Source organism: Strix uralensis, chromosome 23, assembly GCF_047716275.1.
Source record: "Strix uralensis isolate ZFMK-TIS-50842 chromosome 23, bStrUra1, whole genome shotgun sequence".
Lineage (NCBI taxonomy): Eukaryota > Metazoa > Chordata > Aves > Strigiformes > Strigidae > Strix > Strix uralensis.
In genome coordinates, this window is record NC_133994.1 from 8,074,432 (window position 1) to 8,095,384 (window position 20,953).

Sequence of the window (20,953 nt, forward strand, 5' to 3'; positions counted from 1 at the left end):
ATGAACTCCGTAGGGCTGGAGGAGGAGGAGGAGGAAGAGGAAGCACTGCGGGATTGATGTATTTAATGCAAGAGCACGGTTTGCTGGAGAACCGCCCCCCAGTTCCCAGACATCTGGGTTTCCCCGGGGGGGGGGCGCGGGGTGACCCACATCACTTTGGGGGGTGGGTAGGACCCCCCCTCTTTCCATGGGTGACATCCCGGGGAGGGGGATGTCCCTTGCAGTCCCCAAAAGTCATCACTTGGGGTTGGCGAGCTCCTCGATCGCCCTCCGCAGCTGCAAGGGGACAGAGGAGGTGGAGCAGCAGCTTGTCCCCTCCTTGTCCCCCCCCCCCCTTGTCACCCCTTTGTGTCCACCCCCCCCCCTTTTACCTCCACTCGGCTGACAGCTCCCACCAGCTCCCCGCAGCGGGTGACGAAGACGCGCTGCAGCTTCAGCAGCTCGAAGAGGTGATGGGCCTTGGGGAGGTGACAACGGGGACACGTGAGGACAAAGCTACCCCTGCCGCATCCCCTCACCGTGACACACAATTTGGGGGGGGGGTGGGGGTGTTTGCTGTGGTCCCCCACTCAAACCTGGTGCAGGGAGGTCCACGGTGAGAGCTGGAGGATGATGGGCTCGACGGTGCAGCTGTCCCCAAGCGTCCCTGCAGTGGCCAGCTTGGGGAAGGTGATGTGTTAATTTTTGGATTGAAAAACAGCATTTTTGGGGGCGGGCAGGGGCTCACACACACACCCCCACCCCTCACCCCTGCATTTACCTTCTCCCCTTGTGGGGCCTGGGGATGCTCGTGACTCTGGAGGAAGGTGACCAGCTGGGTTCTGCTGACGGTGCCCACCAGCGTGGGTGACCCTGGGGGACAGGGACAAGCCCGGTGACGTGTGTGTGTGTCCTCTGCGGGTCATAGTGACCCCCCCCTCATCCCCCACATCCCACCTGCACTCTCCACCACGGGGTATTCGCTGTCAGCGGAGGCATCCAAGGCCACCAGCACCTCCTCAAAGCCATCACCCATGGCCAAGGCCACCACCCGACGCTCCATGAACTCCTCCACCACCACTTGGTAAGACCTGGTGAGCCATAAAACCCGCAAATTTCCATCAATCACCCCAAAATATGTTGCTTTTTTTTTTTTAGGGGTGGGGGGGGTGGAGGCCTTACGCCATGTGCCGGCTGCGGATGGGGGGCAGGTAGGGCAGCTTCTTGACAATGATGGTGCCATCATAGAAAGATGGTTGATGCTTCTGGGTGATGGCGTTGGCCACCAGCACGGCCAGGACGACGGGGAGGACGTGGCCCAGGTGACCGGTGGCCTCGCACACCAGTAAAGCCGTGGAGATGGCGTGGGTCACTGAGCCTGAAAAGGCGGCCGCACCTGTGGTGGAGAACGGGGGCAGGGGGGTGGTATATGAGTGGTGGGTGTCGCCCACCCATGGGTGTGTCCCCCCCCCCCCCCCTTCCCCAGCGACTCACCAGCCAGGGCGTAGCCACCGGGGATAACGGGGTGCAGGTCCCCCTCTGAACGGAGGCCCCGGGGGAACAGCAGGGCCACCATCTCCCCCAGCAAGCGCCCGATGGCAGCTCCTAAAATGGCGGGGGGGGGGCAGAGAAGATGGGGAGACCCCAGGAGCCCCCCCCGCCCCCAGGAATGGTGCAGTTGGACATGACCATCCTCCTGCAGCCCCCCTGGGGCTGGATGCAGCCCCCCCAACTCACAGGGCTCGATACAACCCCTGTACCGCACCCGCAGACTGGATGCAGCGCCCCCCAGGGCTGGATACAACTCTCACACTCCCCCAGCCTGGATGTACCCCCACTCCAGGGCTGAATAAAACCCATGTAACCCCCCCCAGACTGGATGTATCCCCCCCCCGCCACCCCGGGCTGGATAAAACCCCTGTACCCTCCCCAGGGCTGAATAAAACCCCTTGTACCCCCTCCAGACTGGATGTACCCCCCCCAGGGCTGAATAAAACCCCTGTACCCTCCCAACTCTATTTAAACCCCACCCCCACACCCCCCCCCGGGCTGAATAAAACCCCTGTAACCCCCTCGAGACTGGATGTAACCCCCCAGACTGGATGTACCCCCACTCCAGGGCTGAAAAAACCCCTGTACCCCCCCCCCCCACCCCGACTGGATGTACCCCCCCCAGGGCTGAATAAAACCCCTTGTACCCCCTCCAGACTGGATGTACCCCCCTAGGGCTGGATTCACCTCCTGTAGCCCCCCTCCAAGGGCTAGATGCACTCCCGGGGTGGCTTCCCCCCCCCAAACCCCCCTCGCTCCAGGCCAGCAGACACCCCAACTCACCGTAGATGAAGATGGGCATGAAGTAGCCAGCGGGCAGGGGCAGGGTGGTGGCCAGGATCAGCATCCAGAACTGGGGGGGCAGAGGTGGGGGGTCATCCCCATGGGGACACTATCTCAGGGAGGGGGGACACACTGGGGTGTGGGGGGGGCATGGCTACCTTCATCAGCAGGAAGAAGGCCAAGGTGCCGAAGATGGTGGTGGACGGGTGACACCATTCCTGCCAGAGCCCCCGGGGGTCCATGCTGGGGGGGTTGGTCACCGAGGAGGCGTTGGGGACCAGTGTGCCCCAAGTGCGGTTGTCAAAGAGGGAGATGAGATACTCCTTCATGGTGAGCTGGAAGGACAGACAGACAGACATCCTGAGCACCCACTGGGATGTGTTGGGGTGCCCTGGGGAGCCCCAGCCCCGCCCCCCAACTCACCCTGGAGGCCATCAGCTGCCCCAGCCCCGGCGGGAAGGTGATGGAGGCGAGGGCCAGCACCACCAGCACCGTGTAGACGGGCTTGCTGGAGGGGGGGGAGAGGTAGGGCTGGGGGGGCGTGGGGACAGATGGACAGACGGGGTATGTGGAGGGGGACATATGGACACCCAGAATGTACGGGGTGGATGTGCAGGGTGCATGGGGGGGGACACAGGGATGCCCAGGGTGCACGGGGGGGGGGACACACGGACGCGCAGGGTGCGTGGGGGGATACATGGACAATCAAGGTGAGTGGGGTGGACGCGCAGGGTGCGTGGGGGGGACACACGGACACGCAGGGTGCATGGGGTTGATGCACAGGGTGTGTAGGGTGGACGCACGGACACGCAGGGTGCCGGGGTGGGGGGGACACACAGACACACAGGGTGCATGGGGGGACACACAGACGCACAGGGTAGACGTGGAGGCCGCACAGCACGGACACACAGACGTGCAGGGTGCATGGGGGGGACACGCAGGCTGCATGCAGCGGACACACGGACACGCAGGGTTCAGGGTGCAGACAGACAGACGCCCGGTACGGACTCGGTGGCCAGCAGCTTGGCCGTGAGCCAGTTCTCCTTGACGGCCGCCAGCAGCCAGCGCTGGCAGAAGAGGTAGGCGCAGCCCACGAGCCCGCAGACGGCCCTGCGGAGGAGAGGGCAGGCAGGGGTACAGGCAGGGTACAGGCAGGGGTACAGGCAGGTACAGGCAGGGGTACAGGCAGGGCCCTTCTTACCCCAAAATCGCAAAAAAGAAGGTCTCCAGGAGGTCAAACGGGAAATCAATCCTGAGGTCACTCTTAAAAATAGCGGCAATGGTTTCTGGGGTGGGGGGGGTAGAGGAATGAGTGCATGGTTTTGGGGGTGGGTACCCCAAAAATGCTACAGCCCCCCACCCCCACGGGGTAAAGGGGAAGGGGGGGCACATCCTGCCCACCCTGCCTTGCCTTGCTCACTGTTGAAGACTGCGAGGAGGCGAAACATGAAGGCGCCACAGGTCGCAGCAAAAAAACCCCGCCAGTAATCCCGCACAGCGAAGTGGGAGGACATCACCTCGATGCTGAAAAGCACCCCTGGAAAAAATGAGGGGGGGGGGGGGGGGGGAGTTGGGAGGTCTTTAGGGGGGCAGTTTGGGGGTCCCAAGGGTGGGGGGGGGCAGTCCTCACCGCTGATGGGAGCCCCAAAAACCGTGGCCACCCCGACGGCTTGCGCGGCCACCAGCATCTCGTTCTGCTTGAACTTGTTCTGCGGGGCAGGGGGGTTAGCCATAACCCCATTTTTTTTTGGGGGGGGGGGGGAAGGGAGTAAAATACAACCCTCCTAATTTGGGGGTGAGGGCAGCATCCCCACCTCATACTCCCTTGTGACCGAGGTCCGCATCTTCCCCAGATACGCTGCGGCCATGGCCGAGAGGTGGACGAAGGGACCCTGGGTGCCGAGGAGGGGGGACACGGTGCTGAGCGTCCCCCCCACCGCCACCCCGGCGCTGACCAAAACCGCCGGCGATGCTGGGAACTGGGATGGGGGGGGGGATCCCTCACCACTTTGCCGAGGAAAATGGTGCTGCCGCACGCCAAGGTGCAGGTCAACCCCACCACCTTGGCTCCGAAATTTTGGATGGCCAGGTAGTCCTCCAGCACCACGCCGGTCAGGATGGTCTTCAGCTCCGGGATGCCAGAGCCTGGGCCAGGGGAGCAATATCCATGTTTTCAGGGTCCTCCTGTTACCAGAGGGGAATTTTGGGGAGCTGGGGAGGTTGGGGTGCAGCTGGCTCACCTCCTGAGTGCGGGGTGATGCTTTGGGAGAAGCCGGTGGAGAAGGCCGCCAGCGCCGTGGGGTATATGGTCCACGAGAGGTACTTGAGCACTAAGATGTCACCGACCTCTTGGTAAAGCCACCGGTGGGCTGGAGAAGAAGCAGCGAGAGGGGAGATGCCCCGCTAGCCCAAAGACAACCCCCCCCCCCCCCTTGGTGAACCCTCAAACACCAGGCAAACCCCCCAGGGGAGCCCCACATTTACCCTCGTACAGCCTGGAGACGAGAAGGTCCATCATGAAGCTGATGGTGGCCATGAGGACCCCCAGGACGAAGAGGAAATACCAGTCCTCCCCGACACGGAAAAGCTGCCGCTTCACCCACTCCAGGCACCCTGCAGGGGCGGGGGGGGCAACGGGGTGGTGACCCCCCAAAAAACACCCCCTTACACCCAAGGTCCCCCCCTTTGTGTGGGGGTCTCACCTCGGAGCCTCCTCCGGGCTTCAGGGCAGGGTCTCCAGCTCTGTTGCGACACCAGCACCCTCTCCTCCTCCTTCTCTCCCCGCAGCCCCCCGGGAACGGGGCGCTCCATCTCAGGGATATTTTGGGGGGCAGGACCCCCCACCCCTTTTTTCAGCACTCCCTTGCCGGTCCTCCCGCCTCAGCCTCCGCTGCCAGACTGAGTTTGCAAGCGAGCTCATTAAAAACGACCTTGACGAAGCCGACAGACCCGCTCTGGCCGGAGCGAGCTGGGTTTTTCCCCCCCCCGCTGCCACCTCCAAGCTCCCAGTCCCCAAGTACATCCCAGGGTAGGGAGTATTTAATAAGTATTTTAATTAATTATCATTATTATTCCTTAATAATAGGCAGGAATGCCAGCATCGCATTCCATGGTGTTGAGAGTGGGGGGGATGGAGAGGGGAAAAATTTCCACCGTCTCCGGCGCAAGACCTAAATTTAGCTCGTTTTATGAGAGGTCTGGCAGGCGGCCGGGCGCCTTAACGAGGCTTTAAAAAGCTCGTCAAGCTGCCCCCCCCCGAAATAACCCCGCTTCGCCTTCCCCGGGAGGAGGACGAGGAAGGGGGCTGCGCTCTTCCTCCCCGGCGGGAGCTGGGGGTCAGAGGTTTTGGGGGGGAAGCAGTGGATGAACGTGACATCCTCGGCTGCTTTCCGATCGGAGCGCAGCTTTCACCGGTCGGCATCGCCCGCCGGCACTATGGAGCTTTTCGGGAGCTTTGTCCGGCCCCGCGGCGAGACCTTGGGGTTCCCAGGTGAGTTTGTGGGGGGGGGGGGGTGTGAAACCCCATTTTTAAGGCTGGGAGATGGGGTGAAGGTGGGGTTAGTGATGCCTCTTCTCCCCCCATGCTGGCACATCCCTGTCCCGGAGGGTTTGGGCAAGATTTGGAGCTGTGGGAGAGACGTTTAGGGGGGACCCCTGCCAAATTGTGACCGTGACTCTGAGAGGCGTTTTGGAGGGGGGGGGACACCCCACCGAACCGTGGCTGTGACCCCCCCTCCTTGCCAGCAGCTCGTCCCGGCAACACCGGCACGGTGAAGACCTTGGGCAACACCTATCAGTTCACGGTGGATGTCAGCGACTTTGCCCCCGAGGACATCATCGTCACCACCTCCAACAACCAGATCGAGGTGCACGCTGAGAAGGTGGGCTCTCCCTCCCTTCCCTGTTCACCCCCAAAGTCTGCAGGACCCCAAAATCCTCAACTGGGGGACATGGAGACCTCCCCCAGCTCCCATCCAACTCCCTAATGGCCCTGGCCGTAACCACAGTGAGGTTTAATTCACCATTTCCCTGTCTTTTCGCCCTGTATTTCGCAAAGCCCATGAGACCCAACAAACTCATGCCTTGTAATCACCCTTCTCCCAGGGGGGTGGCAACAAAAAACAGGACTTTTGTCTCCCCGCCAATGCCACCCACATCCCGCCCGTCCCCTCGGGGAGATAAATATTGTCACCACACACAAGGCGTGACCACCAACCTCACCCAAGGGGAGGGAAAAATGAGCCCCTGTCCTGTTTGCACCCCAAAACTGTCCCTTTTCACACATTTTTTTTCCCCAGCTGGCCGCGGATGGCACCGTCATGAACACCTTCACCCACAAATGTCAGCTGCCCGAAGACGTGGACCCCACATCGGTGTCGTCCTCGCTGGGGGACGACGGCACGTTGACTATCCGGGCTCAGCGACAGCCCGCCAAGCACACCGACCATGTCCAGCAAACCTTCCGGACTGAGATCAAGATCTGAGGGGTTGGGGATCCCATTTCCCCTCCCCTCATTAATTATTTGGGTGGCTTGGGAAGGAGGTGGGACATGGGGTAGGGAACGGGAATGCTCCCCCGCAGGGTCAGACCCATGCCGAGGGGCTGGCGTGGAGAGACGCATCCCGTCGCCCACCGGAGAAATTCCGGAGGGAAGTCTCGGCTCCGGGCTCTGGCAGTTTTTAGCCGGTGAGGGTTGATGGGGAAGATCCAGCATGCCAAGAGCCCTGCCGGGAGCGAGGAGTGAGGTTCCCTTCCCCAACCCTCCACTGGAGCTTGTCTCTGTATATACAGCCTGTGATAAATTATTGAGAATGCCTGACTGCTGCCTCCTCAGTTTTTTAATGTTTTCTTGATGCTTTTCCCCCAGAATGGCTGCAGGTTCAGCCCCGAGGGGTGTCTCAGTAAGGGGTACTGTGAGCATTTCCTCCTCCTGACAAAAACATGGACAAGGAGCCATCCCAGCTCCCCTCCGGTGCCCGCGGCCCCGTTTATTTCCAGCCCGAGGTGACTCATTTCTTCCCCGCCGCTCTATTTCTGAGCCATTCCCTCAGCTGTTCAGCCGCCAGCCCACCTGGAAGGTCACCAAATCCTCCTCCTCCCCTCGTCCACCCGCACCCATCACCCTCAGGGAAGCCCCAAGCAGCAGCATGAACCAGGACAACGGTCCCAGCCTGGCTGCCAACCCCAGGGGCTTCATTTTAGGGGTCCAAAAGCTCCCCCAAATCCCCTTCGAGGGCCCAGCTCCATCTCCCCATGTGTACAAACAACAGCGAGGCACCCGTCCGGGGCGAGCGACTGTTTATAGCTACCACACGCCGCCCGGCTCGTGTTGCTGCACAAGCTTTGAGGTCAACTTGTCCCTGCTTGTCCCCTAACAACTCGTGACTTGCATTTACACACCTGCAGTGTTGGGGACACACACAAACGCCCTCTCCATCATCTCCTCGGGTGGTTTGTCTATCGGCACTACCGGTCACTCAGGGGACTCCCTGCCGCAGGACGCTGCGAGGAACAAAGTGTTTAAAAGTTATTAAAAAACCTCTTAATGGCTATAAAAGCCCCCAGCACAGCTTAGGAAATCGGAGCCATGGAGGCAGGGAGCAGCGGTGATGTCGTGCCGTTGATCCTCTGTGATGGGATGTGTCTGCTCTGCCCCAAAATGCCACCCTGGGCGCCCAGGGCACCCCAGCACCCAGGAAGCCACCCGCCGCGGTCACAGATTGCCATCTAGTGGTGACAGGCTAGTAGGTGGCCCTCACCCACAAAGTTCCAGCAAAAGGAGGAAGTTAAAAAGCCCTTTTTCTCCCCAGAGCCGGCTGGTTTTGCACGGGAAAGATTTCTGCGCCACGGAGCAGGTGAAGGGACGGCTCAGAGCCCCAGCGCCAAACCCCGCAGCAGCTTGGCCCCACTACAGACTCATTTTTGGCAGCCAGGCCGCGAAATCTGGCCTTAGGGGAAAACAGGTTGATAGGAATATTACATTTTTGGGGCTGCCTGCTGCCTGCACCTGCCCAAACTCACCGGTACCTTCCAACGCACACCGGTGAACAGCTGCCTTCAAAGCCACACAGGCCTCCTCACGCCACCTGTCCCTACACACCTGCAAGGGGAGGTTTGCCCACGCAAAGGGCCCACCTTAGGCAACATCTACAGCTTTTTGAGCTGTGCTGACCCGCTGGGACCACACCACCAGGCTCGCTCCCTGTGGGGACGCCCAGCCGCCATCATGGTGGCTGCCTGACACCTTGGCCTACTGGGGTGTGGGCAACCTCGGAGCGGGGACAGAAGCCCTCAGGAGCATACAGCATGGAGGAACAGGGCCCTCTGCTCCTCACGGAGCCACAGGGCCAGCCCTGAGGCCAAGCAGCCCCTAGAAACTCCCGACCCCCCTCCACCCGCCACGCTCGCACTGTCATGGCGGCGCTCCTGAGGCGCGGGGGGGGGGGGGGGGGGGGGGGCGGGAAACAGAAGGCGGTACCACGTGACCACCGTCACCGCCCCGCCTACGCATGCGCAATGGCCGCGCCGCGCACGCGCGGTGGCCCCGTCGGTGGGCGGAGAGGGGCGACGCCGCTTCCGCCCGGCGTCAAGATGGCGGCGCCCTTTGTCTGGTCCGTGTCACGGTGAGCGCTGCGGGCGGTGGTGTGAGGCTCCCGCCCAGCCCGGCATGGCAGGTAGCGGCAGGGGGGGCGGCGGGTAGCTCGGGGAGGGGCTGGGAGAGGGCTGGGGGGCCTGGGTAGGGGCCTTGGGGGGGACACGGGGGCTGGGAGGGGAAGGGGGCTGCGGCCCAGCTCGCTGCCTGCGGGGTCCCCCCAAAAAGAAGCTGTTCTTGGGGGGCACTCCGGAGTGCGGCCCCCGATTTTTTGAGGGGAGGCTGCGTGGGGGTCCCCCCCATCCCCTTAGCACCCGAGGGGGGGCTGTGGCAGTTCATCCCCCCTGGATTTGCACCCTCCACTCCGTGTGGCACTTCCCCTCAGGCCTAGGGCGGCTGTCGTGAGGGGAGCGGGGGGGCTGCTGGTGCTTGCTGGGCTCCTCACCAGGGGGTCCGTGTCCTCTGTGGGAGACGTGTGTCCCTCCACGGAGCCGTGGGGTGATTTGGGGCGAGGCCAGGAGCATAGCTCTGTCCCCCCACGTGTGGGGCAGGCGCCATCCCCTCAGGACACGGTGGGACGTCTGTGAGGGACACAGCCCTGACAGCCGACACCGCGCGAGACCTGTCCTCTGACACCGCCCGAGCTGCCTACCTGCGCGTCAAGGACGTCGCCAGCAGAAGAGCGGAGAAAACTTCAAAGCATCATGCAGCAGCTCAGGGAAAAAAGGGTTTTTCTCATCTTCTGGCGTCTTTTTTTGGCGTGATGACAACCTGTACTGGCTGTACGTGCCCTCTGCGGGCGTTGCTTTTTGGACACGGATGACGCGTTTCGTGGACAAACCACATTTCCTTAATTGCATTTCTACATTAGAAGCTTCTGCCAAAATTTCAGAGATCGGGCAGCATACCAAAGGCAGGTTTTTTTGTGAGGAGATGAAGGTTTTGTAGTTCATCATCCAGGCGCTGCAGAAATGGGCGGTTTTCACGGCCGAGCTCGAGGTCTGGCGATGTCTCAGCGGCCCCGCTGGCTCCCTGCCTGCTGCAGCCCAGGGCTCCGGTTACCTGCGGGCAGCCCTGCCTGCACAGCCACCTCAGGAGCTGCACGAGCGTATCCCTGGGCCTGAAAACTAAATAACCGAGGGCTCTGCAGGGTGTCTGTTCACTGGGGGTGGTCCAGACTGCCTCTGCTCATCTCTCTCCTCGTGTCTTTCTCCTTTTAGTTCCTTTTCAACAAGTTTTTTTTCCTGCTTGTCATTTTCCCCCCCCTTACAGCAGAATGTGAACTTACCTTCTGGTTTTGCTGCTGACCACAAACTCCAGAGCTCTTCTCTGTTTCATAATTTATGTTATTTGCACATCTGTACCTTGAATGCTCTGGTCAGATCAGCTCTTAACTTTTATTTTTTTAACTGAAAATATTGCAGAATCCGTTACTGGAAATGAGGACAGACTCCTCTTCGCAGAGACTGAAGGGATTAGGGCTGCTTTGTTCCCCGAGCTGACACACAAGAAGGGTGATGACGGTAGGCAGAAAGTAAACCCCCTCTTCCTTTTTATCTTCCCGGCATAAGAATGGGTGGCTGGATGGTGACAGCATTAAAAGGCGATGTTTAAACCACTATTTTTTTCCAATTTGTTGAGGCTTTGGGGGTTTTTTGATAGGTAGACAGTTGGGTGGCAGGTACAGGGAGAGGTTAATGTCTTTAATAAGCGAGAGAGCTTAACGGAGCTCGTGTGGGAAGCTCCCTGGGACTGTAGCTGCTGTATTTTATCTCTGCGAACGTGTGCGGCGGGCGTGGGTGTTCTCATAACAAAGCTTTTCCGTGATTAATCGGGTAATGAGAGACTCAACACCCATGTCAGGGAGAGGGCAGGAGGGGAAACGGCGCTCGTGTGCCTCCGACGAGCTGAAATCGGTGGGTACCCGCTCCTGGGTTGGTAACGCCAGACCTTGGTGCCTTCAACACACAAGGTTTGGGTTTTAAAATGGAGCTTTTTGTCCCGTTTCTCCCAGGATGGCTGCGTAGAGACTGACTTGAGTACCAGAAAGGGGGAAAACTGTGGAGGAGAGCCGGATCCATCTCGCCCGCAGCCTTGGTCCTCTGGATATCTCCGCTCCTGGCAGCGCAGGGGTGAGTTCAGGCACCGATTCTGACTTATCTTTGTTTTTCAGGTGAAAACTCTGTGTTTCAGAGCTCCTCAGACAGCACTGCTACCTTAAACAGCCAACAGCGATGGGTTTGTGCGAACGGGAACTGATTTATTTAGCAGTTGGGTGGACCAGCAATGCCTGATTTGGCATTTGCCCTCCCCGGATCCATCCCCGTTTCACCGCATCCCATTTGATCTCAACACCGGAGCTGCGAACTGGCCCTGCCCGAGTGGTGGCAAGGAACCAGGGTGGTGTTTCTGCTGCACCGTGGGATTTTTGATCCAGATATTTGGGATTTTTGAGGCTTGGAGTCAGGGATTTTAATGTACAAAGGTGATCTGAGCTGCTGAGGGACGTTGGGCGCTGGGTTCAGGCCTGAGGGTGACACACAGCTTGTCCCAACCTCTGTCCCGCTGCGCTCACGTGCTCCGACGAAGCTCTAACGTGATGTTATGGAGGAAACCACAGAAAAGATGAGGTTTATTGGGAAGCGTTGAGTTTTTGGGGGTTTTACTTCCTTCGCAAAGCTCAGGTGCAAAGCTGAGGCGAGCCCACTTGGGGATAAAAATCATTATTCAGATGTAAAGTGCCTCCTACAAATCACTGAAAATAGCTTTTTTTAGTGCATCAAACCATCGTGATTTCTCAGGTCCTGCTGCACAGAGCTTTCCAAGCACGGAAAGCAGCGTTGTTTGTCCTGCTGGGAAAATCCTCCCCTTTTTTTTCCAGAGCTTCCTTTGCAAACCCTATAGGGTCATACTCATGCGGGGGTTTAGGCGGATTTTGATACAAATACTGATTTTTCTGGCTCTCAAGGGATGTATTTTGGGACAGGCTGTGGGTGTTTGGTTAAAAAGTACCCCGTGTTTTGGAGAGCTGGGGGAAAGTTGTGGTGGCGAGTTAACTGCAAAGACAAACAGTGAAACTCTCTCTCTGTGCGTGATCTGTTGCTGTCGGAGGTTTCTGGGCTCCTCATCCCTGCTGGAAATGATTTTGGAAGCTAAATTGATCCTTGAGTTGAAGATCTTTCACCGAGCGCGTTGCTAGCACCCGCAGCAGACAGGAGGAGGCTCCCTCTGCCCGTGGTGCTCTCCTGCTGCGCGCTTGTGCACGCTCCAACGGGACATGGAGGAAGGGACGTGCTCACCGCTGCCTGGAAGCAACGCGGTTTTGTTGGATCCAAACCTGTCACTTTTCCTTGACCTGAGACTCCCTGGTGCTGTTTTTAAGACCTGGTAAAGTGGAAAAGCAGCTGCTACAGGCTGGAAAACGTTAGAGAGACACCAAGCATCGACTTAGCATCAAAACCAAGAGTGTTTCCGTGGCTGTAACTTCGTTTCTTCCACCAGCCAGAGCTTTAGCAACATCCTGCCCTGTTGAACAATAACTGTGGATAGTCCCTGTTTGTTTTCTCCTCCCTCTTTGCTCATCGCTTGCTGGGCAAGCGATGAAACAATCCCTTTTGCCCACGGAGGAATCATTTTCTGAAAGCAAAGCCGAGTGAAAACCCTTCATTCTCTACACTGCGCCCTGCGGGTGCAGCCCAGAAGAAAACCCAACACGTGGCAGCAGATCGACCTTTGCTGACGAGAATCTCCTTCAAAAATGGGCTTTTACAGTGTTTCCTGGGGTTTGCAGCATTCCTCCGCTGAAGCTGGGCTTTGAGCAGGGAGAATTCCCTCCAAACACACAAGAAAATATAAAAATCCCTCGGTATCGTGATGTGAGCGCCTAAAATGAGCAGGAGCTTGAAGATTTTGAACGTTTTCCGTGCTGCGTCCTCAGCGGGAGCGTGTGCTCGCCGGAGGGACAGCAGACTGGTGTTTGCAGAGGCAACAGGGTTCCTGCTCGCAGCTTGGGCCGGCTGAAGAGGAATAAATGTATTTTAAATACTGTTAGGATGGCAAAAAAATATATTGACTGTTCAATGAACTCTTTCTCCAGCCCTGTGTTGACATTGCGGCTGCTACAGGAGAGGTTTTGGGGTTGTGTGTAGCGGGGAGGCAGGTGGCTGTAGCAAGGAGCTGAAATTAGGCTTTTCAGGCCACGTTTTTTAACGAGCAGGGCGATCAGGCTGCGGTTGATCCGTGACTTTGTGATCTGTCCTGCTTGGTGGCCCTTTCTGACGCGGCATCAGGGTTTCGGCGCCTGCCTCACTCCCCTGCCCCGGGTTTGTTGTTTTTTTTTTTTTTTTCTCCCTGCAGCCATGGAATTCCCCCAGCACAGCAAACAAGTCCTGGAACAGCTGAACCAGCAGCGGCAGCTGGGTTTGCTGTGTGACTGCACCTTCGTGGTGGACGGCATCAACTTCAAGGCCCACAAAGCCGTGCTGGCGGCGTGCAGCGAGTATTTCAGGATGCTTTTCGTCGACCAGAAGGACGTGGTGCACCTCGACATCAGCAACGCAGCAGGTAGGCAGAGGGTTGTCTGATATCCCTCCGAGCCGCTTAAATGAAGCGGTTTGGTGCGTGGGGTTTGAGGGAGGCTCTTCAGCCTGTTATTTTGTGCGCTTTGGGCTTTTCAAAATTGCGTGGCCAAGAGGTGAAAGCTTATTTCTGGTTGCATCGCCTCCCTGGCAGGCTTGGGTCAGGTTTTGGAGTTCATGTACACGGCTAAGCTGAGCTTAAACCCTGACAACGTGGAAGATGTGCTGGCTGTGGCGGGTTTCCTCCAGATGCAGGAGATTGTCAGCGCTTGCAACGCTCTCAAGTCCCTCTCCATGCCAGCAGAAAGCCCCGCCGAGAGCCAGCAGCCCCCCGCCAAGATCGGTATGTAGCCTCCTCACTCTCCCTCATCCGAGGAGACTCAGAATTGCCCCACGAAGCAGCCATGTGCTCTGGCAACCAGCCAAACCCACGTCCTGGGTACATCTGGGATGTCTGGATGGGGTTTGATCCCCTTGTGCGGCACCAGCAGTTGAAGAATTGTCATTTCCTTGAATCTTTCTGGGATGTGAGAATCCTTCTCACAGCCCCTGCCTGGGCCCCAAAAGCTGGATCGATTTGCTTCTTCCCTCGCAGGGACTGACAAGGCGACCGTCGAGGACAAGACGGTGGTGGCAGAAGCACCGGGTGATCTCGACAAAATAAAACCAGTTCCTCCTGACCTGGAGGGGAAGGAAGAGACGCCCGCGGCCGCAGCAGCAGCACAGCCCGAGGGGCAGGCGGAGCAGCTGGGTGGCCAAAAAGGTGAGCCACCACGGGATGCCACCCAAAATCCTGCTCTCACCCCCAAAACGCACCCTGTCCTGCTGCCAGACTCTGCTGCCTGCAGCCTGCCTGTCTCCTCGAGCGTGCCTGAGACACTCTGTTGTTTCTGGGGGCAGATGCTGCCATCCAAGAGGGCCCCAACACCGAATTCACCGGCCACCCGCAGCCAGTGGAGAGCGCGGTCGGCAGCCCCGCGGCGAAGGGCAACGTCTCTCAGGGCACCGAAACGGGAGGTGTGTTTGTGGGCGAGGGCGGTGGCGAGGGCTTTGCTGTCTGCCCCTTCCCTCCAGCAGGGCTGGGCGAGGGTTGGACTCTTGTTTTCCATGCAAATAATTCGGTTAGTGTGAGTTTTGCTGTGCAAACGCTGTCTTCTGCGAGTCGCAGAGCCCACGGGGGCAAGTTTCCGTGGGGCAGAGCTAGGAGAGGTTGGAAAATGCTCCTCTCTCTGCGCTGGCTTTTGGATTTTAGGGCTAATAACCTGCAAATCCAACCTGACTCCAGGCGCCTGTGTTGTGTGATGGAGTACCGGGGTTTCCTGGAGTACAGTAGGGCAGGTTTAATCCCCACCGCCTTAAACCCAGGCTTAGGAAATACAGGTGGGGTTTGTGTCTCTGATGCTGCTCCTGATCTTTAGTGTCCCCGTTTTCTAACTGCTGACAGAGATGAAGCTGGAGGGGAAGGATGAAGAGGGGGAGATGACGGCAGAGGAGGAAGAGGAAGCTAAAATCCCTGAGGAAGAGCAGCCCCGGTTAGAAAACGGAGAAAACGCTGAAGATAACGAATCGGGGAGCACCGACTCCGGCCAGGAAAACTCAGGTGAAACCCGTCTGCTGCGTTCGGGTACTTACAGCGACAGGACTGAGACGAAAGCCTACGGCTCCGTCACGCACAAGTGCGAGGTGAGGCCGGGCGCGGGCCCCCGGCGGGGGGATCTCTGGTCCCTCGGGGCCACCACGGCGTCACCGGCCGCGTCTGTGTCCCCAGGACTGCGGGAAGGAGTTCACCCACACTGGCAACTTCAAGCGGCACATCCGTATCCACACCGGCGAGAAACCTTTTTCCTGCAGGGAGTGTAACAAAGCTTTCTCCGACCCGGCTGCTTGCAAAGCCCACGAGAAAACACACAGGTACGGCCATGCCGGGGGCCGCGAGGCGGGTGGGGGAAGGTTTGGATGAGGGTGTAAGGACTCGACCCCTCCTCTGGAGGCATTGGTGCTGCACGGTTGGAGACTCCCAGCAGCTCGTTTGGACAGCGCTAGCCACAAAAAGACACCGGAAGCACCTAAAAAAATGGGGATTTTGCTGCCAAAGAACAAATCTTTGTGCGTTGGGGTGGGAGGGGAGGGGAGCTGCCCCCGTCCTTCCCTTTTGTGTTGCAGCAAGACATCCTGGGGGACCCGGAGGGGCTGAGCTGGGGCGGTGGAGCTGGGCTCAGCACACCGGTTCCACGCGACGACCCCGTTTCCTCCGCAGCCCGTTGAAGCCCTACGGCTGCGAGGAGTGTGGGAAGAGCTACCGCCTCATCAGCCTGCTGAACCTCCACAAGAAACGGCACACGGGGGAGGCCAAGTACCGCTGCGACGACTGCGGCAAGCTCTTCACCACCTCCGGCAACCTCAAACGGCACCAGCTGGTCCACAGCGGGGAGAAACCCTACCAGTGCGACTACTGCGGGCGCTCCTTCTCCGATCCCACCTCAAAAATGCGGCACCTGGAGACCCACGACACCGACAAGGAGCACAAGTGTCCCCACTGCGACAAGAAATTCAACCAGGTGAGTGGGGTGTGGGGGTGGGGGGGGGGCGGGGAAGAGCCGGACCCACGGCAGTTCAATCCCTCTGGAGGGAGATGGGGGGGATGTGGGGGGCTCTCTGCATCTCTCTCTCTGTCGCCAGGTGGGGAATTTGAAGGCTCACTTGAAGATTCACATCGCGGACGGGCCCCTGAAGTGTCGGGAGTGCGGCAAACAGTTCACCACTTCAGGTAGCACGGGGTGGGTAGGTGGTGAGGTGCAAGTGACGGGGGTTTGGCTGGTTTGGGGGGGAGTCAGGAACCACTCCAGGGGGGTTCAGAACCCAGAGAAAGGATTTAATCCTGGGCGCAGGAGGGTTTAAACCTTTTAACCATGGTGCCACGGTTGCGGCGCATGAATTTCTCCCCGTGCGGGGCCGGGCTGATGTCCCCCATGGGATCACGCCCCGGGGGTGCTCCTGGGAGGAGCCCACCATCCAGCTTTTGGGGATGGGGGTGTCTCCTCCCATCTCCCCAAACTGCTGCGGAGCCGGAGGGGGGGGTCTGGATGAGCCTGGCAGAGTCTCTCTGTCCCTTAGCTGCTTGTTCTGGCTGTCCCCACCACCACGTTACCCCCTGACCTCGGCTCCAGGCATCAGCGCTCCCCGCTCCGTAAACAGCGATGGGCTTTCCCCAGGGAGCTACGGGGGTGTTGGGAAGGATGGAGGGAGGGTGCTGGGGTCCCCACGCCACCCCCCCAACCCAGGGCTGAGCCTCATCTGCTCTCAGGGAACCTGAAACGGCACCTCCGGATCCACAGCGGGGAGAAACCCTACGTCTGCGTCCACTGCCAGCGCCAATTCGCCGACCCCGGGGCGCTGCAGCGACACGTCCGCATCCACACGGGTAGGGACACAACTCTGCTCTTGCTCCCCCCACCCTTCGGGGGATTTTGGGTGAGCCTCGGGCTCCCCATCCCCGGGTTGTTGATCCCCACGCTCTTTTCCCTCTCTTCCCCCAGGAGAGAAGCCGTGCCAGTGCTTGATCTGCGGGAAAGCCTTCACCCAAGCGAGCTCCCTCATCGCCCACGTGCGCCAGCACACGGGGGAGAAGCCCTACGTCTGCGAACGCTGCGGCAAGAGGTGAGGGGACGCCCTGGGAACTTCGGGGGGCACCTCCACTCCCCCCCTCCGCGGCTGGGTGCCAGAGCGGGAAGGTGTCAGGGGATCGTGGTGACCCATCTTGTGTGTGTGTCCCCCCAAGGTTCGTACAGTCGAGCCAACTGGCCAACCACATCCGCCACCACGATAATATCCGACCCCACAAATGCAGCGTCTGCAACAAAGCCTTCGTCAACGTGGGGGATCTCTCCAAGCACATCATCATCCACACCGGTGGGTACCGCCACAGCACCCCGCCTCACCCCCAGACCCTTAACCACCCCCCCAAACCCTTAAGCACCCTCCCAAAACCTTTAACCTCCCCCGAAACCTTTAACCTCCCCTCAAATCTTTAACGACTCCCCCAAACCCTTAAGCACCCCCCAAACCCTTAAGCACCCCCCAAACCCTTAAGCACCCTCCCAAAACCTTTAACCTCCCCCGAAACCTTTAACCTCCCCTCAAATCTTTAACGACTCCCCCAAACCTTTAAGCACCCATCAAATCTTTAAGCACCCCCCCAAACCCTTAAGCACCCCCCAAACCCTTAAGCACCCCCCCAAAACCTTTAACCTCCCCCGAAACCTTTAACCTCCCCTCAAATCTTTAACCACTCTCCCAAACCTTTAAGCACCCATCAAATCTTTAAGCACCCCCACTAACCTTTAACCACTCCCCCAAACCTTTAAGCACCCTTCAAATCTTTAACCACCCCCCCAAATCTTTAAGCATGCCCTAAACCTTTAACTACCTCTTAAATCTTTAACCACCCCCCCAAACCTTCAACCACCCCAAATTCCTGACCTCGTCCCCAGGGGAGAAGCCGTTCCTGTGTGACAAGTGCGGCCGCGGCTTCAACCGGGTGGACAACCTGCGCTCCCACGTGAAGACGGTGCATCAGGGCAAGGCGGGCATCAAAATCCTCGAGCCGGAGGAGGGGGACGAGGTCAACATTGTCACGGTGGCTTCCGATGACATGGTGACGCTGGCCACCGAGGCGCTGGCTGCCACCGCTGTCACGCAGCTCACGGGTGAGCTGGGGGCTCCCAGAGCCCTCCCAAAAGCGAGGTTTAACTGTGGGGTGCAGGTTGGGGGTCCCAGAGCTGTCCCAAAAGTGAGGTTTAACTGTGGGGTGCATCCTGGGGATCCCCAAGCTGTCCCAAAAGCGAGGTTTAGCTGTGGGGTGCAGGTTGGGGGTCCCAGAGCCGTCCCAAAAGTGAGGTTTAACTGTGGGGTGCATCCTGGGCATCCCCAAGCTGTCCCAAAAGCGAGATTTAACTGGGGTGCAGCTTGGGGCTCCTGGAGCCCTCCCAAAAGTGAGGTTTAGCTGTGGGGTGCAGCTTGGGGGTCCCAGAGCCGTCCCAAAAGCGAGGTTTAACTGTGGGGGGCAGCTTGGGGGTCCCAGAGCCATCCCAAAAGCGAGGTTTAACTGTGGGGGGCAGCTTGGGGGTCCCGGAGCCATCCCAGAGGCGCTTGGCAGCGCATCCCTGGGGTGCAGCGCCCGTTGCCGGAGCCTGAGTCTGGGAAACGTCCCGGCCTGGCTGGAGCCCCCTCCCCAACACCGCGACGGGCCAAACCCCGAGTCCTGCTCCAGCTGGGACGATCTGTCCCCCCGCCCTCGCCATCGCCTCCCCCTCCTCTCCCCCCGCAGTGGTCCCCGTAGCGGCCGCAGTGACAGCGGACGAGACAGAGGCACTTAAAGCCGAGATCACCAAAGCGGTGAAACAAGTACAAGAAGCAGGTGAGAAGGGGAAGGGGTTGGGGGGGGGGGCGGGAGGTCGGCTGCCTCCTTCCCCCCTTTTTATTTATTGGTTTTTTTTTTTTTTTTTTTTTTTTTTTACAGACCCCAACACCCAGATCCTTTACGCCTGCGATTCCTGCGGAGAAAAATTCCTGGACGCCAGCAGCCTGGCGCAGCACGTCCGCATCCACACGGCTCAGGCCCTCGTCATGTTCCAGGCCGACACGGACTTTTACCAGCAGTACGGCCCCGCCTGGCAGGCTGAGCAGGTCCTGCCCGCCGGGGAGCTGCTCTTCCGCCCCCGCGACGCCCCCCCCGAGCCCCCCGCTGCCCCCCTGGCCCCTGCGCCCGCTGCTGGGGAGGGTCAGTCCCCCCCTCAGTGACTCCTCCCCCGCCCCTTCTATTTAAAAAAGCTGCTTGGAAATGGTGTAAAAAGTGTATTTCTGGAAGGAGATGGAATAAATTGCAATATTTTCTAATGGCTGATGCTGGGGGGCGGGGGGGGGATGCTGCAGGCAATTTGTGCCCCCCCCCCCCCCATTATGTGTCGGGGTGGAAGAGCCCACCCGCGATTACTGAAATGTTAAATCCCTTGAAAATGGGGATGAAAAGTTAAAAAAGGTGGTTTAGGGTTTGCACACGCCCACCCCCAAGCAGCCAAGGGGGGGTTTGGGGTTAAAGCCCCTCGTCCTGCTCCCCTGGGCTGAGGGGAGGGGGGTTGGAGGCAGAGGGGAACCCGGTTTGGGTTAAAAAAAAGGATAAAAAGGTGCTGCTGGTGCCCCAGGGTCAAGGGGGTGGGGGGGGGGGGATGTGAGCCTGGCCCTGTCCTGGTGCCCCCCTCCAGGGTCTAGACACCCCCAGGCCCTGCTGAGAGGGTGGGTGGGCACAGGGGTCTGGGGACATGTGTCTGTCCGTCTGTCTGTCGTCCCCGCCCCCCCCCCCCCCCCCCCCCCCCCAGCGCTGTTTCCCCACCCAGGGGGGTGTGTGTGGGGGGGTTCCGTGGTGGGGGGGGGGCAGCGCAGGCTCCAGCTGTGTCCCCCCCAGCTGCAGTGCTGGGCTGAGGGGGCTTTGTGTCCCCCAGCATTGGGCGGGGGGCACGGGGACACCCAGGGAGGCTGAGGGACCCCGTGGGGCTCTGCAGGGGGGAGGGGCCAGGGCCAGGTTCTTTTTGGGGCACCCCAGGGCAGGACCAGGGGCACAAACCCACCCCGGGGGGTCGTGGGGACCCTGGAGGTGGGATCAGGCCTGAACCCCGCCCCCCCCCCCAAGTGCCCTGGGGTGGGGGGACGGACACACGGACATGGAGCCAGCCAGGACTTGGGGCACACGGGGCAGGATCAGCCCCTTTACCACCCCCCCCCCCCACACACACACTGTCCATGTGTCCGTCTGTCTGTCCGTACCCCCAGCCGTGTGCCTGGAGCCAGGATTGGGCCTGAATGACAGACGTGGGGCTGGACAGACGGACACACGGCTGCTGGGGCGGGGGGGGGGGGGGGGGGGGGGCTCAAAGGGCCTGAACCTGCTCACAGAGGAGCCGGGGGGTGTGAAATTGCTGGGTTTTGAGCAGGGCTTTAGGGCAAAAATTCCATTTTTGGAGGGTTTGTGCCAGGGGGTGCAGGAGGCAGCTGGACCTGCCACTGTCCGTGTGTCCATCCGCCTGTCCAACCACCGGTGTGTCTGGCTGTACATGCCAATTGTCCGTGTGTCCATCTGGATGCGCACCCGTCCGTGTGTCTGTCCCACTCCCGTTACCCCACCCCGGGAGTGGGGACACACACACACACACACACACGAGACAGAGCAGGGGTTGCACGTCCAGCCGGACAGACGGACACTTGCACACCCAGATGGACACTCATCTCCTCCAACCCCCCGCAAAAGCTCCCCAAAAATAGACTTTTTTGCCCCAAAAGACTCTGAAAACCAGCAATGTCACACCCTGCCATGTGTCCGTCTGTCCGTGCCCCCCACCCGTGTGTCTGGAGCTGGGATTGGTGATGGTCACGGGGACAGACAGACAGACACATGGCTGGGGGGGCTCCAAGGGCCTG

At 59.8% G+C, this 20,953-nt stretch overlaps 3 protein-coding genes across 9 annotated transcripts; 2 read left to right on the top strand and 1 right to left on the bottom strand.

Moving 5' to 3' along the window:
* Positions 1-46: 46 nt before the first annotated feature.
* On the bottom strand, positions 47-5,301 carry LOC141954086 (chloride channel protein ClC-Kb-like). Of its 4 annotated transcripts, XM_074893234.1 has the most exons (19): positions 5,016-5,300; positions 4,798-4,926; positions 4,554-4,682; positions 4,319-4,458; positions 4,128-4,205; positions 3,944-4,022; positions 3,725-3,850; positions 3,515-3,599; positions 3,322-3,423; positions 2,737-2,821; positions 2,472-2,648; positions 2,314-2,383; positions 1,474-1,584; positions 1,162-1,375; positions 937-1,070; positions 761-852; positions 576-659; positions 372-458; positions 47-276 (listed from the first exon to the last, which is right to left on the bottom strand). In XM_074893234.1, exons 1-19 carry the CDS (start codon positions 5,122-5,124, stop codon positions 238-240), a joined length of 2,070 nt encoding a protein of 689 aa, XP_074749335.1. In that variant the 5' UTR covers positions 5,125-5,300; the 3' UTR covers positions 47-237. The 4 variants fall into 4 exon arrangements, with proteins under 4 accessions (XP_074749335.1, XP_074749337.1, XP_074749336.1 ...); XM_074893236.1 differs by lacking the exon at positions 4,798-4,926 and having other exon boundaries at positions 5,016-5,301; XM_074893235.1 differs by lacking the exon at positions 3,322-3,423.
* Positions 5,302-5,567: 266 nt separating this feature from the next.
* Positions 5,568-7,133, top strand: LOC141954087 (heat shock protein beta-7-like). 2 transcript variants are annotated; one of them, XM_074893238.1, is made up of 3 exons: positions 5,568-5,803; positions 6,058-6,194; positions 6,612-7,133. In XM_074893238.1, exons 1-3 carry the CDS (start codon positions 5,677-5,679, stop codon positions 6,795-6,797), a joined length of 450 nt encoding a protein of 149 aa, XP_074749339.1. In that variant the 5' UTR covers positions 5,568-5,676; the 3' UTR covers positions 6,798-7,133. The 2 variants fall into 2 exon arrangements, with proteins under 2 accessions (XP_074749339.1, XP_074749340.1); XM_074893239.1 differs by having other exon boundaries at positions 5,569-5,803; positions 6,061-6,194.
* Positions 7,134-8,864: 1,731 nt separating this feature from the next.
* LOC141954084 (zinc finger and BTB domain-containing protein 17-like) lies at positions 8,865-19,378 on the top strand. Of its 3 annotated transcripts, none has more exons than XM_074893227.1 (17): positions 8,865-8,988; positions 10,331-10,429; positions 10,921-11,038; positions 13,263-13,469; positions 13,638-13,826; positions 14,079-14,246; positions 14,384-14,500; positions 14,928-15,166; positions 15,252-15,394; positions 15,741-16,041; positions 16,163-16,250; positions 16,788-16,904; positions 17,020-17,140; positions 17,262-17,392; positions 17,974-18,189; positions 18,810-18,899; positions 19,002-19,378. In XM_074893227.1, the coding sequence occupies exons 2-17, from the start codon at positions 10,424-10,426 to the stop codon at positions 19,280-19,282; spliced, it is 2,532 nt and encodes an 843-aa protein (XP_074749328.1). In that variant the 5' UTR covers positions 8,865-8,988; positions 10,331-10,423; the 3' UTR covers positions 19,283-19,378. The 3 variants fall into 3 exon arrangements, with proteins under 3 accessions (XP_074749328.1, XP_074749329.1, XP_074749330.1); XM_074893228.1 differs by having other exon boundaries at positions 8,880-8,937; XM_074893229.1 differs by lacking the exon at positions 10,331-10,429 and having other exon boundaries at positions 8,920-8,937.
* Positions 19,379-20,953: the final 1,575 nt, after the last annotated feature.

What these genes read in the sequence shown, in the direction of transcription:
- LOC141954087 (XM_074893238.1), top strand. Translation starts at nt 5,677, where the DNA reads ATGAACGTGACATCCTCGGCTGCTTTCCGATCGGAGCGCAGCTTTCAC. An exon ending in CGAGACCTTGGGGTTCCCAG is followed by an intron (nt 5,804 to 6,057) that starts GTGAGTTTGTGG and finishes CCTCCTTGCCAG; the next exon opens with CAGCTCGTCCCGGCAACACC. An exon ending in TCGAGGTGCACGCTGAGAAG is followed by an intron (nt 6,195 to 6,611) that starts GTGGGCTCTCCC and finishes TTTTTTCCCCAG; the next exon opens with CTGGCCGCGGATGGCACCGT.
- LOC141954084 (XM_074893227.1), top strand. An exon ending in GCGACAAGAAATTCAACCAG is followed by an intron (nt 16,042 to 16,162) that starts GTGAGTGGGGTG and finishes CTCTGTCGCCAG; the next exon opens with GTGGGGAATTTGAAGGCTCA. An exon ending in TGCGAACGCTGCGGCAAGAG is followed by an intron (nt 17,141 to 17,261) that starts GTGAGGGGACGC and finishes TGTCCCCCCAAG; the next exon opens with GTTCGTACAGTCGAGCCAAC.
- LOC141954086 (XM_074893234.1), bottom strand. Translation starts at nt 5,124, where the DNA reads ATGGAGCGCCCCGTTCCCGGGGGGCTGCGGGGAGAGAAGGAGGAGGAG. An exon ending in GGCAGCTGATGGCCTCCAGG is followed by an intron (nt 2,649 to 2,736) that starts GTGAGTTGGGGG and finishes CTGTCCTTCCAG; the next exon opens with CTCACCATGAAGGAGTATCT. An exon ending in GAGCTGTCAGCCGAGTGGAG is followed by an intron (nt 277 to 371) that starts GTAAAAGGGGGG and finishes GTCCCCTTGCAG; the next exon opens with CTGCGGAGGGCGATCGAGGA.